The 16,978-nt window shown below is 34.1% G+C and overlaps 1 protein-coding gene across 1 annotated transcript; it reads right to left on the bottom strand.

Moving 5' to 3' along the window:
• Positions 1-12,721: 12,721 nt before the first annotated feature.
• LOC130961251 (60S ribosomal protein L4-like) lies at positions 12,722-15,031 on the bottom strand. Its single transcript, XM_057887014.1, has 2 exons — positions 13,807-15,031; positions 12,722-13,012 (listed from the first exon to the last, which is right to left on the bottom strand). The coding sequence occupies exons 1-2, from the start codon at positions 14,911-14,913 to the stop codon at positions 12,899-12,901; spliced, it is 1,221 nt and encodes a 406-aa protein (XP_057742997.1). The 5' UTR covers positions 14,914-15,031; the 3' UTR covers positions 12,722-12,898.
• Positions 15,032-16,978: the final 1,947 nt, after the last annotated feature.

The raw sequence follows: 16,978 nt of genomic DNA on the forward strand, positions 1-16,978 counted from the left end.
TTTACTGAAATCCAATTTATTTTGTCTTGCATAAAGTTTGCCTACTGTCTATGTGAACTGAGTGTTTAGGCGATATTTATATTTGATGGTGCATAATTTATATTTGTTTTTTTATGATTTGGATTTTACTCTCAAAAGTTTGATCCACTAAAATGCGGTTTTAGTTTATTTTTTAATAATTTGAATTTTTCAGTTTCCACACATTATTAGTTTTTATGGGCATAGTTGTCAAAATTGAACCGATAATCGAACCGGTCAGACTATTGAATCACTGATTCAATCGATGGATTATTGGTTGAATCAGTTGACTTAGTCCTATGTAAATAAAAATAAAAAATAATAAAAAATTTAAAATTAAAATTTAAAATATATATTTTCACTAATATTTTAAAATATCTAACTATTCTAAAATAATATGAAACACGAACAATAAGTATTTTGTTAATTTTACTCTATCATAAATATTATTTTGTTTCTATATTAAAATAATTATTATTTTTAAATTTTAATAATTTATTAATTAATTTATATCTAGTATACTATTATATACTATAAGTATTTATTAAAAAATAATATTAATAGATATTATATAATTATGAAAAAAATAAGTGAGTTCATAATTATTATTAAATAAAAATATAATTAATTTAAAAAAGAGTGAGATTATAACTAAAATTAAAATAAATTAAATATAAATAAACTATTTGATAAAAAATATCCATATGTATTATATCTATATGTATTATAATTTGTATATATATATTAACAAGAAGCATGACAGCCTTGTGTTTGCGAATGGCATCTTTCACATTGAGAAGAGGGATTTGAACCCCACCTCAAACATTTTGAAAAAAATAAATTTTAAACGGTTTGATTTTCACCGGTTCGTATCAGTTCTTTACCGAATAAGTATAGGATTGGCTGGTTCCATCCAATTTTAATAAGGAAAAGTATGAGAAGCTAATGGAATATTTGTACAATGTGTACAATGGAGGTTTATGGAGTATTAAGGATATAACCATTAGTGTTCCTTTTTTTTCATCAGTTGAAACTTTTGGGATAAGTGGTATCATAACATGGTATTAGAGCGCTAGATTCGAAAGGTCAAGAGTTTGATCCTTGGTGAACCCTAAAATCAGTTTAAGTTTTTTGGAAGATGTTTATTATCTCTAGTATTCGGATGGTTATTCCAAATAGTATGGAGAATGTTCATTTTATAACTTAGTAGCCCATTATACACATTGTACAAATAGGATATTGTCTCCCTAACGAGATCCAATTAATAATTATGCTCATGGGATATTTATGAATGCTTTTTCCATCAGACCCACCTAATACATATATGAATGTTAGAAGGTAAAGATATTACACATTTTATGAAATTAAAAGAGTAACCTCTTGCTAATAAGGTTAACCACTTTTTTTTAGCAAGATTATAAGAAAAAATTTCAAAATCTGCTAAGTTATTTGTTACCTCTAATAATAGATTATTTTCTAATCAATTGGAGTTGATTTAGTAGTTAGCTTATTAATATATTTAAATAAGTGTTAAAAGTTTAAATTTAACTTTATGCATATAGCAACTCATTATCTAACGACAAAATTTTCAATAGAGCTTAGATCTGCAACAGATTAATTCTTAACCTATCAGACTAGAAGATACTATAAAAAACCAAAAAAAATTCTTTTTTTAAATTATCGTACCCTCTACTTTTGTTTTTGAAACACATAAACATTCATAATGATATCAATATACAAAATCAGTATTCGTGCTAAATATTATTTGACTATTTTCAAACATGCATATGAATTAATTGAAATAACTGTTGTCATTAATTAATTAATTTAAATTTTCTATAATTTTATTTACATTTATATTTATAAACAAATACAATCATGAATTGAATTTCATTTATATTATATTTTAAGTTTTTTATGTACAAAATTTAATGATAATAATGATCATACATATATAATTTATTTCATAATACTTATAATATATAAAGTTTAACATTAATGGCTGCTATTAAATATCATCATTTTTGTTAACTTTTAAAACACAATATTTACTCTAAAGATGTGACCATTTTCAAATATAAATAAACCACAATACACATAATTATGATTAGTAAATAGTAAATATGAAATATTATCATGAACTCCACTAGTAGGGGTGGCAACATACACCCAATCCGACCCCATCCGATTGGGTAGGATTGTCAACACGATCCTCAGCGTGTAGGGTAGGGTATGGGTAGGATTCTCGTGCAGATCGGATATTGTGTGGGTTGAGTCTCAATTCTATCCGACCAATTCACACCCTATATATGTATATGTTATATATTTATATAAAAATATATTTTAAGTGGATGTTGAACCAAAGACCTCTCACTAAATGCCAAAGATTCTTAGCTAATAAAAGAAGATCATTAATGGATAATTTAATACTTTTTTTTTTTTACATAAAAGTCAGTTCTATTTCAAATTATCATCAAGTTATATAATAATGTTGCATCTTTTTTGTAACCCGTGGGTAGGGTCGGGTACCCGCGGGTTAAGAACAAATAGGGTTAGGGTTGGGATATTCTCAACCCGCGGGTAGGGTAGGATTAAGTTTATATAAAAATCTCAACCCACGAGTAGGGTTTGGGTTGGCTCCAAACCCTATTCTACCCTACCTATTGCCACCTCTATCCACTAGGAAGACAATGAGAAATCTTGACAATGTGTATAATGTACTGATTTATTGACCTACGGTGGATTAAAAAATAAAAAATACTTTCTAAACTCTAATAACAAAAAAATTTTACTCTCATTTTCAAATTTTAACCATTTCCTACCCACTACCAAACCCCCCAAAATATATGACAAAATAACCATCAAATTTCAAATTTTAAATTTTAAATCTCCCAATTTTAAATTTCAAATTTTAACAATGTGACACCCCGCAGCCCCACAGCCGCACTCATGCCTTCTCCACCCATGCTTTTCCCTCACGTGTCCATTAATAGATGTTCAGTCTAATAGGTTGGCAGATGATTATTGTAGTTTTTACGATAATGGTTAGTTTAATTATATATAATAAACAAATGTTGAATGTTCATTTCATTAAATAGCCAGATAGTTATTTCAATTATTAAAAGTTATGAAAAAGATTAAACTTCTCTGGAGTCTGGAAAAGATTTAAAGTTATGAAAATTCTAATAGTGATTTATAAATATGTAGCCACTCAAATAGATTTTTTGAATTTTGTTCTGTAATGTAAAAACTTTTATGCAAAGAAAGTAAAATGTTTAATTATTAATCCTAATTATTACCGTTCTCCATTAACGTGGTTGTGAGGAGTGACCCACGTATGATACAGCCAGCCGCTTCTATCCCTTGTTTGTGGCGGATGAAAACAGAGTGACAGTGAAACACGCTGCTGCAGGAGGGGGCCGCACGGCCGGCGCGTTGAGATGCTTCTAGTGAGTGACACAAAGTGCGCGACGATGCTGCTTGTACATTGGTGGGTCGCAAGGTGGCGTGGTTCAGTGCTCTGGCGGCAACGGCTGATGTTGCTGTCAGAATTTTCACCGGTGAGAAGGGAAGAGAGTGGATGAAAAGGAATTCACATCACATGGGGGAGAGGAAGGCTGTTTTGCGGTGTACGTAACTACAAATCCTTATTTGCTTTGAATTTTAAATTGAAAATTATTAATAATTAATTAATTTAATTATCATTTGATATTAATTTCAATTTTATCCTCATTATATATATTATACACTATATTCATTGGCTCCCCATACTTTCTCTATTATCATACATATACAATTATATTGAGTATGCAAGTGTTTATACCTTATAATTTTTTTTTGGCTAGTATTAACGGTTATGATTATGATACATTAGCACTAAATTTGTCTATTCTAAATTATTATTTGTCGATTTTAAAATACGGCTAAAATATTAAACAACACCGTCAATTAAAAATACATGTAAATATTAAACAAAACTATATATCACATAATTCTTGTTAAGATATTCTAATATTACTTCTTACATCATTAAAAATAAGTGTTATGATCTTTTTTATATGTATTTAGATTTTAATTTGTTTAAATAGATCAAAACAATTAAATCAAGCAATCTTTTTTTTTTTTTGTAAATGAAAATGGAGGTGGAAGGAAAGGTTGACGACAGTGTAAAGTGAAAGCTTCAAAATGTACAGTGTCTATTGTTTAGAGAGAAGGATCTAAACAGAGAGTCCCTTAACATTAGAATTTTAAGTGTGTCAAAATAGTAAATAACAATAATAGGAATAGTGAAAAACCTAAACATGTATATAGACTATGAAGCGCAAATACTTCGTTATATTTTTGTGTCTATATGTCAGACACATTTTAAAAATAACACTCATCTAACATTCGTCTAACAGTAGTTTTTGAAAAGAGGGATGATTTTGACTATATATATATATAAGATTGTGTCCTTGTAAAATTTTCCATCACTAAATTTGAATGTAGTGTCTTGTTACACTTAAATTGTGCACCATCTCAGTTTCACCTAAATTTATAGGCATTTGTTTGGGCCTATGAAATTTGTTATATCTGCACTTTATTAGCATTTTCATTGTCTATTGCCTGGGTAGTGCTATATCTTTACTTTCCTCTTTCATGTCATGCTTCTCTAGTCTGGTTTCTGCATTAGAGTTGTCATCATATAGTGCGGTGCACAAGGATATGTGGGTGATTTCTACTGGTAGCATAGCATCAGTTTCAAATACCATCTGCCTTTTCTCGGAATTTTGCTAGGGTTTTAGTTTAGCGACGACAATTACTTATTGGAACTTACCAGGTATGTACCTGCTTTTAAGAGCGTGCAAGTGTACCTCAGGATGTAGGTTAGGTATATCGATGGCAACCTTGTTGAAGTGAGTCCGATAGTCACGCAAGGACTAGTGCTAGCCTTTCTTGATGGTGTTAAGGTAGTTAAAGTCATGGACATAAATAGATGATGCAGCAAAGTTGTTTGTAAAGAGCTTGGATAGTTCCTAAAAATTAAAGATAGAACCTGTAGGCAAAGAAGAGAACCAAAAAGTAAAGTAGCACTTTCTAAAATACTTGGAAATACATGACAAAATATAGGGTTAAAGGCACCGGTATGAAGCATCATAGATTGAAATTTAGTAACATGCAGTTTCAAATCGCCTGAACCATTGTAGGGTTTCAAAGTGGTCGGCAAGGTGAAGTTCACCGGTAGGACGAATTCCATAATCTCCTGTGACAAGGGCCCTTGGCCAAAATACTCAACATTCGATGGTTCCTCATCTGACTAGTTAGCTTTAGAGGTATATAGTATTTCCACATTCACATTCCCGCTTGTGTTACAGGCCGTTCGTTATCACTAAAGTTCGAATAGCCGTTGTGCCATTTTCTCGTTGTTGGCCTATAAAGCTACAACCATGGCTAGTAATTTAGCATTTCTCGGCGAGGATCCGTTCTTGGCCATCGTCTCCCTTGATCTTGGTTAGGAAGGTACTGGCCTCTTGGTGGGCGCCAAAATATTTTTGTCCTAAGAGAAGGTTCGAGGTATGGCTCGTCCTTGACTCGTATGCCTCTAAGAGATGAGTTACTTCAACTCCCAATGAACACCAAACGTGGAGAGTACCTGTAAAACAGAATAAAGATTCAAATAACCTTAGTGTAAACGAGTTTTAATTCTAGTTTTTCTTATGATACGTAATCATGTCTTGTACCTCTTACCTATTTATCCTTATACAGGCGGAGATTTTACTAATGTGGCTGTTTTAGCGTTGTTTCTGATTCCAGATTATTAGTGACAGCATTAACTAAGAGAGTTACATATTGCTTTCTGGTTATTCTAACGTGTTATTTTGAATTGGTCTTCTGAATTATAAGTCTCCAACTGTCAAGTTATACCGAATGGATCACCTTTCATAATAATGCTATAAAAAAATTGTGATTGTTCTTATATCTCTACAAATTCTATATGCAAAGAAATTGCGTGTTGAAAATCACTTTTTACATCTAATTATCCAATTTTTATGCAATAAAAAGGAGTAAATATATAATGGTCGATAAATAGCTCACCATCTAAACCTTTTAAGATGGAGAGGGGCCTGAGACAAGGTGATTCACTATCTCAATTTCTGTTTGTTCTGGTTGTTGATGTGCTGCATAGGATGGTGGGGAAAGTAGTCAGGCACAAACGTATTTTGCCACTGCTGATTGGAACGGACAATATAGAGTTATCACATTTACAGTTTGTGGATGACACTATATTGTTCTATCCACCAAAGAAGGAGACCATCAGAAATTATGCCAGGTTGCTAAGGTGCTTTGAGATGATGTCAGGGTTAACTATTAACTTTGATAAATCAAGTTTAATCCCAATCAATTGCGAACAGCAGTGGACTTACAACATGTCCAACTTATCGGGATGTAAGGAGGCTAGCCTTCCAGTAAGATATCTTGGCATTTCTTTAGGAGTAAACCCAAGACTAGTCAAGACTTGAAAACTGATAATTGACAAGGTTGAAGAGAAGCTCAGCTTGTGAAAGGCAAAAGTACTCAATAAAGCGGGTAAGCTTGTCCTTATTAAATCTGTGTTAAATAGATTGTCGGTGTATTACTTGAGTCTGTATAAGATGCCGAAGACAGTGGTAGAAAAGTTGATATCGTTGCAGAGGAGATTCTTGTGGAGCAAGGAAGAAGGTAGGAATGGTTTAACGCTAGTTAAGTGGGAGTGGGTTCTAGCCCCTAAAAAGGTGGGTGGGTTGGGAGTGGGTGATGCAGTGATTAGAAACACTACACTTTTTTTCAAGTGGTGGTGGCGGTTTTCAAAAGAGGAGTGTCCATTATGGAAGAAGGTCGTGTGCTCTTGCTATGACTTGAATCCCAATGTGATGTTATCGGCTCAGACATTACCTACTAGAGGGGGTCCATGGAAGGATATCTGTCAGCTGTAGGTCAGGCATAATAATGTGAGAGATAAGATGATTGCGAGGTTATCTATGGAGGTGGGTGACGAAATGAGGACTTGATTCTTGGAGGATGTCTGGCTACAAAGTGTTTCGCTAAAGATGAGTTTTCCAAGGCTTTTCTCTATTTCAAACCAAAAAGGATCTGTCATAGGAGATTGTGGGTTTTGGGGTGGGTTATAGTGGATCTGGAACTTCCAATGGAAGCGAGAGTTATACCAATGGGAGTTGAAATTAGTATATCAATTACATGAAACTTTAAGGCCTATTAAGCTAGCACGTGATAAGCAAGACAAAGTTGTTTGGAAGTTCGACAAGGAATGTATTTTTTCAACTAACTTTTTTGTGTAGGTGATGTAGTTAGAATCCCTCCCGAAGGAAATAACCAGCTATAGTTTCACCAGAACCATTTGGAAAGGTTTAGTTCTGCCACGAGTGGAGTTATTTATTTGGTTTACTTTGATAGGGAGAGTGAATACCAAAGAAAGACTGCATATACTGTGAATTATTAGACATGGTGATAACACATGTGTTTTATGTAAAAAAGATGTTGAATATATTCACCACTTCTTTCTGGGCTGTGAGTTTATTTAGCAGGTGTAGTGTCAATGGCTATCTGACTTTGGGAGATTGTGGTCTATTCTGGGCTCACTAAAGGAGCACTTTGAGAGCTGGACAGATGTTGCTAACAGGAAGGGAGAGCGCAACAAGTGGCTCATATGCTTTTTTTTTCAGTTATTTGGAACGTCTGGCTAGAGAGGAACCGGCGGATTTTTAATAACACAGAAGGGGTGCAGAGGAGGTGTTCCATAAATCTATAATCAATTATAGAGAGTGGAGTAGTTTGGATCCATTTTGTTGTTGATGGCAATGCCGGAAATGACACTAGGGACATTTTTTTGTTCATTGTCTTTACATGTTCTTTTTGTTTGGTAGTTTTATTGTCGCTCCACTATATTGTGTTGAGCTCCGTTGTTCAAAAAAAAAAAGAATTTTATATATAACTTTGATAAATCTAGGTATATAATTTATCATCAAGTATATAATAGTGTTAACTATCAATTCGGTACCTCAAAAATTTAATTGTTGACAAAAAGATTCTTAAAATATGTTTATCGATAAAATAGCTCCTGAATGATTTGAAAATGCAATAAAATAAGCAATAATTATTATATTTTTTGTGAGTGACATAAAAACTTTTGTTTTTAGAAAACAACTTATCCATTTTGATCTGAATTTTCATAGCAACATTTGAATAATTATTTAAAGGTGCACAAAAAAAATTTGAAACAAAAAGAACAAAATTTGATCTCGAAATTTCTTTTAATATTCAAAAAAATGTGGTCATTCACAATAAAAAAAAATTAACAAAAATTCACTTTACATAAAATTATCAAATTTTAAGAATGAAAAGATCTTATTTTCTTAATAATCATTGCAAAAGTTTGCATCAAAATCCAATCTCTAAAGTCTTTTTTTAGAATATATATTTAATGTTTAGTCCTTTTTCTTACATTTTTAAATCTTTTGAGGACTTATTTGTCGATAGCATCTTCTAAGATTTTTTTTGTCATCCGTGTAAACTTTTGGGTACGATTTTAATAATTTACTCTATATAATATCTTGATGACTTGGTTCACGGCATCACAGGGCTAGTCTCAAACCAAAAAGGAGATTACAACAGTAAAAATGTCAATCTACTTGGTGAGTTAATATTTAAATTAGCTCCAAAAATTTGCTTTAAGTCTTAAATTGGCCATTGAAATTTCAATTACCTCAATGTGGACCTTAAATTTTTACTCTATAACTCACATCTCAAATAATTTATGTTGATGGCGTACTAATATGAAATGATGACGTAAATAGTTAGTGTCACGTGTCAGAACAATATTCGATCAAGAATAACGAAGGGATGGCATGTTTGTTATTGACACGTTATATGCTGACATAAATAATAATGTCACGTGTCATAACATGATTTGTACACATATTAGTTGTGCCTCGTGTTATAATATGATTTGTTCACGTGTCAATAATATATTATCATTTTAAGTGATTTAAATTAGCCTCTAAAATTTTCATTCATAACTCATTTTTATCCATCAAATTAAAGAATGAAAATCATTAATTTCTTTTCTATTCTTTGCTTTTTGCATAAATAGAAATCTTCTTATTAATATTTTTAAATTTTATAGTTATATTACATAATTTTTTATAATAATTTAATATTAATAAATTTTATAACATATAATTACATTATTTCAATAAGATAAATATAAGATTGACTGCCAATGAGTAATAACTCAAATGGCATAGTCTCCCTATACTCAATTAAGAGGTTGCGGGTTCGAGTCTCCTATCTTTGATAAAAAAATATATATATATATCTATATATATATATATATATATATATATATATATATAAGATTGACTAAAATATGCATCTTTTTATTTTGGTCTAAATTATGCCTATTACTATTAATACTAATTAATTAATAAAACACCTCTGATATGAAAATTATCACAAAATGAGATTTCTGAAAAATATATAAAGAGAATAATTAAATTTGTCTTTTATATGAACATTAATAATTTTTTTTCTTTTCTTTCAAATTCATCTTCAAAATCAACCTCTCACAAGACTTCGTTCATAAATCATATAACGAAACAAATAAATGCTAAACCTTCTTTCATTATCAGCTTTTAGCTTCATATTTTAAGTTTCTTGAAATAGTTTTTCTATTATGTAACAAGAATTTTATTTAATTTACATGAGAAAAAATAGATGAAAAATTAGAAGATTTCTAAAAGATATTAATAATTTTTGAATGAAGAGTGCTACACATACAAGTCATTTGGTTTACAAGTCATACAAGTTGGGAGAAACTTAACAAAAAGCACGCTGGCCCATATACGATTTCCATGGCGTGCTTCGCGTTCCTCCTTCTCCTCCTCCTCTTCCTTCTTCTTCTCATCCTTCTTCTCCTACTCTTCTTCTTCTTCCTCCATGAAAACGGGTTTCTTTTCAAATTTTTTCGATCTCCTTCGTGCGTTCTCTCTTTGCCTTTTCATTCGTTGTTTTAACTGCGTTTATCATTGGTATTCTTGCTTCGTTTTTTTCGATTTTCATGGTTTCTAAAATCAAGCTTTGAAATCTTTTTGAAGATAATGGAACTTCAGAAATACACCCAACCGATTACAGAAATACACCAAAATGATTACAGAAATATATCCAAACGGTTACAGGAATTCATCCAAAGGATTATAAAAATACACCCAAACGATTTAAAAAATACACCCAAGATTCGTTGAAGTACACTTTATGCATAATTTAGAACTCTTCCTCTTTCTCCTCCTCATCTTCTACTACTTCTTCTTCTTCTTCATTTTCTTATTTCATATTCTTATAATTCTTTTTGGGAGGAAAAAATCAAACAAAGAAGAAAAAAAATACATAATGTTGCAAAATCAAAAGAAGAACGAGGAAAAACACGATGATGAAGATGAAACACTTCAAAAATGAAGAAGAAGAGGCACGGAAAAAGAAGAAGGAGAAGAAAAAGAGGAGGCATGGAGAAAGAAAAAGAAGAAGAAATAAATGACTTGTATGACTTATATGGAAAAATGCTTGTATGTGGAGAATTTCTCTTTTTGAATATATAAAATAAAAAAACAAAAAAATTTATTTCATGAGCCAAAATAAATCATGAGTGAAAATTTAGAGACAAATTTAAATTATTTAAAATAATAACATATCAATGACACGTACATAGATCATGGTGCACCATAAGTCATATAACTAACAAAGACAAATTTAATTATGATTCATGATACTATCATCCATCTAAGCATGCCACATATCACTAATACACGTCATCCCTTTATTTCACCTGACCAAATATTATTCTAACATGTGACACTATATCAGTATGCCACATCAGCATGACATTAACAAAAATGAATTTGAATTTTCTAAATTTTGAATTTTATTTTAGAGGATAAAGTATGATCTATCACCATTTATTTCATAGGTGGGATTAAGAGAAAACATGAGAGAAAAAAATATTCAATGGTAAGAGATCTTACTTTATCTTCTAAAGTTAAAAACTAAAGTTTAAAGGATCCAAATTCAACAAAAATGATTTGAGAAGCTAACATGAGTTACACAATAAAAACTTAAAAGTCCAAATTGAGACAATTTATATTTCAAGGACGAATTTAAAATTTATTGAACTTTGCTAGGTAACCAACTAGGCTACCAGCCAACATTTTAGATTTCAAAAAACTTTTAAATTTAAAAAAAAATGTGCTTTTCGTCATCTTTCAACTCCTCCCCCTTCTTCCTCTCGCAATGTTGTGTGCTTGTTTGTAATTCCTCTTGAGCGCCCCCAAGGAAAAGCCTCAGTCACGCGCCACCGCATCCTCCCTCCCTCCCCCTCCCACCCCCCAAAATCCCAAACTTAGGAAAGAAGCATTCAATGACCCAAATAAAAGAAACCATCCATTTACTCAGAAAGAAACATCCGAAAAAACAATTAAAAATAAATAAAAGGGAACACATCCCCTAAAAAGAAACATCCTAAAATCTATGAAACATCCGGTAACCCACATAAAAATAATCATCCATTTACTTGAAAAGAAACATCCGAAAAAAGTCAAACAAACAAATTACAAAAAAAAAAAAAACGAACGCACACAAGGGGCGTTACCTTGTCTATGGAGCCCTTGCAGTCATGACTACTTTGTGCGACGACCTGGAGCGTCGACAACGATGCTGGCATGAAGATCGGCGTCGCAGCAAGAGGCGCTCAACAGGGAGGGACCGATCGCGTCGAGGATTCGTTGCACAGAGAGCTGCGCGTCGCGGTGATGAGGAATCGACACAGGGAAGACGGTACGTAGTCCAGCAAACTCCGCAACAACCTCATATAGCAGGAACTCGCACCAAGGCGTCAAGGATCTGAACGCGCCACTCACGGCAATGAAGATTCCATGCAGGTCAGCCCGACACGGCTCAAAGGAGTTGCGACGAAGGTCACAGCGGCAACGCCATGGGCGATTGAGCTTGAGGGACCGGCAATCCGATGAGAGAGCACTTCATGTTACGAAGCGGTTACACGATGATATTCAGTGGAAGGTTACGTTGCAATAATCCTAATTTTGTAGCACTAATCCTAATTATTTATAATCCTATTTTTACAAAAGTTAAAATCCTATATTTTAAAAAGTTGTTCAAGTTAGCTAATGGTATAGTTGACTTTCTATACATTCTTATTTCAAGAGTCAATTTGAATATTATCTCCTACATGTTCCTGAAGAAAACATGTAGATTTTGACGTCAAACTAATTAGCCCTTAAAAAAAATACCAAATTGGTCCTCCATGATAACAAACGATGGACATGTTATATCCTTCTATTAATTTATCACATAAAACTTAGTAATGGGGCTTATATGTACCATTAATTACTATGTTGTGTCTATTTATGAGATCATCATGTAGATAACTTTTGAAACAAAACTTCATCTATTTTGGTAGGATTCATAATAAATAGAATGCAGTTGATAAGGGTTAGATAGAAACTCAAGAATGCAATTGATAAAGGTTAGATAGAAACTCAAGATAATAATATTAGGTTAGATAAAAACTCAAGATAATAATATTTCCCTTTGGTAGCAAAAATTTAACCAGATAAACTAGTTAACAAACGCGTATAGCAACCAAAGATAAACATGCCACTGAACTAAACGATGCCAGAGTTTGGACTGCAATACTTCAAAAAAAAATTCGATCTTGTCTTTGCATAAGATTATGATATAACTAACCCGCAAAAATAAAAACCAAAAATCTTTTTTATCATAACAGAGTACAAGAACAAAATATCTAGACAAGAAACTAAGTAACTCTCGGTAAACCTCACTGTGAAACACCCAACCACTTAGAGAAGTTATCAAATTCAGTGTAATCAGAATCTGAAACCATAGTTTGATACCATGCCTTTCCAGCGGCCCTGATGGCAGAAGCTTCCTCCTAACAATCACAGACACAAAAAAGATGCAATTAAACAATTACCAAAGTTTAAGGCAATGTATCAACCAACAACATGAGCAAAGGCATTCAATTACCAAAGAGACATTATACAAAAGAAATTCATGTCACCACAAATAGGTGAACTTGAATGCCATAGTTATATTTAAATTCATGCTGATTTGATTTGGTATTCTATGGCCTAAGATTCATCATTGTTCTCATCTAACACATACATATGTAGCTGAGTAAAAACACAAGCACATTGCAATTATCAAAGAACAATTTGAATCAACTAACAATTACCATTTACAACACATGCACATACTTTAAGCTATTTGACGGAACCATGGAACGTTATTCACAATCCCCCGCACAAACTAAGATGCACCCGGCATAAAGAACATAAAAATCATGTTCGACCAGTAAATTGCAGCCAGAAAAGCTCTAAAAAGAATATGATCAGCACGAACATTAATACAATTAAATCAACAACAGAAATAACAATTTATAGCTGTTAGTCCACGCCACACCGAATCACAGAATCAATATAGCAAATCTGAAAACACAATAAACCCATATTCAACACGAATCTACAATCAATAATATTTTTTTTTAAAAGAAATTGGAACCCTAAAGCACTGCAAAACAACTAGATATATCACAAAATGCATAATCTCAAAATATAACAATATACACACCATTTTCAAACCAAATCCACACTATCACAATATCACACAATGCTACATACTAAATTCATAAAAATGACAAGTGCTGCATAGTTGAAATTCACATACCTTGGAAACAGTCTTCCTCTTCTGGTCAAGCTTCTCCTTCTTGGCCTTAACGCGTTGCGCCTCAGCAAGAAGTGCCATCCTCTTAGCAGCCTTAGCATAAGGGTTCAACCTCAACATGACATTCAGGTTCTTCAGAGGGTTCTTCTTCAATGTAGCCCTCTTAACCTCCTTCTTGATCGGCCTTACAACACTCTGCACCTCATCAGAGTTAATAATCCTAGCCAAATCTGCATTCACCATCTTCGCCCTAGGAAGCAAGTACCCCTTCTTCTTCTCAGACGGCTTCTCAAACGAACCATAAATCGAATCAAGCTTCTCGAATGCCGACTTAGTCCATATTACAAACCTCCCAAGGTGTCCACCAGGCGCCAATTTCAATAAATTCAGTCTCTCAACGTTCGCAACTTCGACGCCAGGAATGTTCCGGAACGCCTTAACAGCCTTAGCTCCTTCAGTTCCGTACACAATCAGAGGTCCCTTTCTTGAAATGTATCGGCGGTTACGCATTTTCCCCTTACCAGGGCGAATTGCGTGGCTGTCCTTTGCCTTCTCAGCGTCGGAATAAGCTCCGATGGATTTCAAGACGTTGATCGCTTCCTTTGTCTTTTCAACGGCTTCCGCGGCATCTGAGACGACGAGAGGGAGCTCCGGCACGGTGTCAATGCGGTGGCCGCGTGCGACGACTAGTGAGGGAATGGCAGAGGCCGCAATGGCGGAAACGACGGCGTACCGCTTCTGGTTGACGTTGATCTTGCGGTGCCAGCGGCGCCAGATCTTGGTAGGGGCGAACATGCGCCCGCCGCGGCACATGTTTCCGAAGGCTCCCTGGCCAGCACGGTGAGTTCCGCCGCCGGGAACACGGGGGATACGGGAGACAGCACGCCCGGTTCCCCAGGACTCGGCGGAGGTTTGGTGGCCGGCGCGGCGGGAGACGGCATAGGGCTGGCGGGAGTTCTTGGAAATGTTGTCGTGGACGAATGTGACGATGTCAGGGCGAATGGCGGCCTTCATGACATCGGGAAGTGGGACAGTTGGTTGGGCATCGGTGGCCATGTCGCCATCCAAGGGTTGGACGGTGACAAGGGGTCGAGCTGCTGCTGCGGCCATGGTTAGGGAAATGGGGGAGAAAGAGAAGGGCGGGGGGAAGTGAATTAGGGTTTTTCTTTAGGGTGAGAGTAAGAGAGTTTGGTTAAGAACGAATTTATAGTGTCTCTCTGCAAAAAGGACATCTCATTTTCTTTTCCTGTGTCTATTATGTGTGCGATTGTGTTTTGCAACTGTTGTGGTTTTAGGTTTGGTTTGATGGTTTGGGCCGCGTCTCTTTTGGGTCCCTTGCGGTAATTATTTAGGTTTATTTTTGTGTTGAATAATTATCCAAATCTATTTTTGATAGGATGTTTTAATTCTCAAAAAAATTAATACACATATTAATACTTAATTTTTGTTTCTGTCGGTAAATTAAGTTCCTCATATAATTTCTCTGTTTAAGATTGTCAAAAAATTCTGATGTGACACATTTAGTATTAAAGTGTTCGATAATATGTACCAATGTCCCTTATAGATAAATTGATCTCATCCTTGTCAGCAACACGACGTTGTTTTGGATGTGGAGCAAAAGACAACATTAAAATGGGAGAATAAAAATTATGTTTCTTCAACCTTCATGGAATTGCATTTTTTTTTCCGAAGGCCTTCTTCTTCTACCGTCGCCGCAATTACCTCATTTGCATCTTCCCATAGAACCCATCCATCGTTTCCTGCTTTCTCTTTGACCCAAGGAACCACGCATGGTGTCCTCTTCCACCCATGGCCTAGAACCCTCAAGTCTACGGTCTCTGCAACTTTGCCGTAGTCCCTTTCGGCCACCACCTCTATGTCCTCGGTAGATTCCTAACGACCGCCCTTTCCCTTCCTCTACAACTTCACGTGGTGTCCACGCACCCTCATGCTCTCTTCGCGTGGCAGCTTCATCTGCATTATGGTTTCGCGCTCTGGACAGATTCTTATCATCGCGCTCTCTCAAAATCGCGAGACACTGAAGTGTATGTTATTTTGCAATGTGTGTTGCAGTATAGAGCACAATGCAAAATTTACAAAGGCTCTTTGGTTTTGTATATATGTTCCTTGATAGTTACTAAAGATGTCGATGAACATTTTTTGTTTGTTTCTTTTAGGAAAATTATCACAATAGAGTAGTTTAGGGTTATATGATTGTGGTTTTCTTGATTATAGGTATTTGTTCTGAGACCACTACAACTAGATCCACTGCGTCTTCCTCCTTGGCAATTCGATGAAGAAGACTTCCTTTTCTGGTCGCCGTTGTAGTTGAACTAGGGTGATGATTGAATTATTGATGGTATAGAATTTCACTAATGAAATTTCGTTGCAAGTATAGTTTCTAAACCAACAATAATCCTTTCATACAAAAATTTGGTTGTCACAAGTAACAAACCCCTAATAAATCTAATAACCGAAGTATTTAAATCTCGGGTCATCTCTCAAAAAAATTGCAGTGTAGTGTTCTTGTTATTGGTTATGAGTTGTATGTTTTGGGGTTTTTGAGATAATAAACATGAAATATAAATGGAAAAGGAAATCAAATGACAAAAAAAGAGGTCTTGGCAAGGTTTGGTGGTCAAGGATCTCTATTCTTATCACTAACCACAACATGAGAATTGGCAAGGATCAATCCCATTAAATCATCCTCTAACTAGTAAAGGAAAGTCAAATGAGCTATATCAATCCAAGTCCATAAGTTCTAGCTATCCACTAAATCAATTAGTGATGGCTAGAGTCAACGGCTCCCAATCATCAATTACTTGGACATTAGTGACTCAAGAGTTCTTAAGTTACCATCCCAAGCCAAGAGCATAAAATTCTACTCTAACATCTTTTCAAACATTTTATCAAATACTTGGAAGGCATAAAAGAAAAGCATAATAAGATTGCAATAAAAGTAAATCTACACTACTCAATTGTAAGGAAATTAATAGCAACAATTCAATTAAGCAATAAAGGAACATGAAACATGAAATTGCATAAAAGGAAAATGGAAGAACAAAAGTGCATCAACATAAAAGTAGAGAATTAAAAGAATTAAATGCTAAACTAGAGAGATGAGATGTAAAAGAACAAGAATTACAAAAGAAAAAGTGAATCAAAGCATGAAATT

Source organism: Arachis stenosperma, chromosome 2 (assembly GCF_014773155.1).
Source record: "Arachis stenosperma cultivar V10309 chromosome 2, arast.V10309.gnm1.PFL2, whole genome shotgun sequence".
Lineage (NCBI taxonomy): Eukaryota > Viridiplantae > Streptophyta > Magnoliopsida > Fabales > Fabaceae > Arachis > Arachis stenosperma.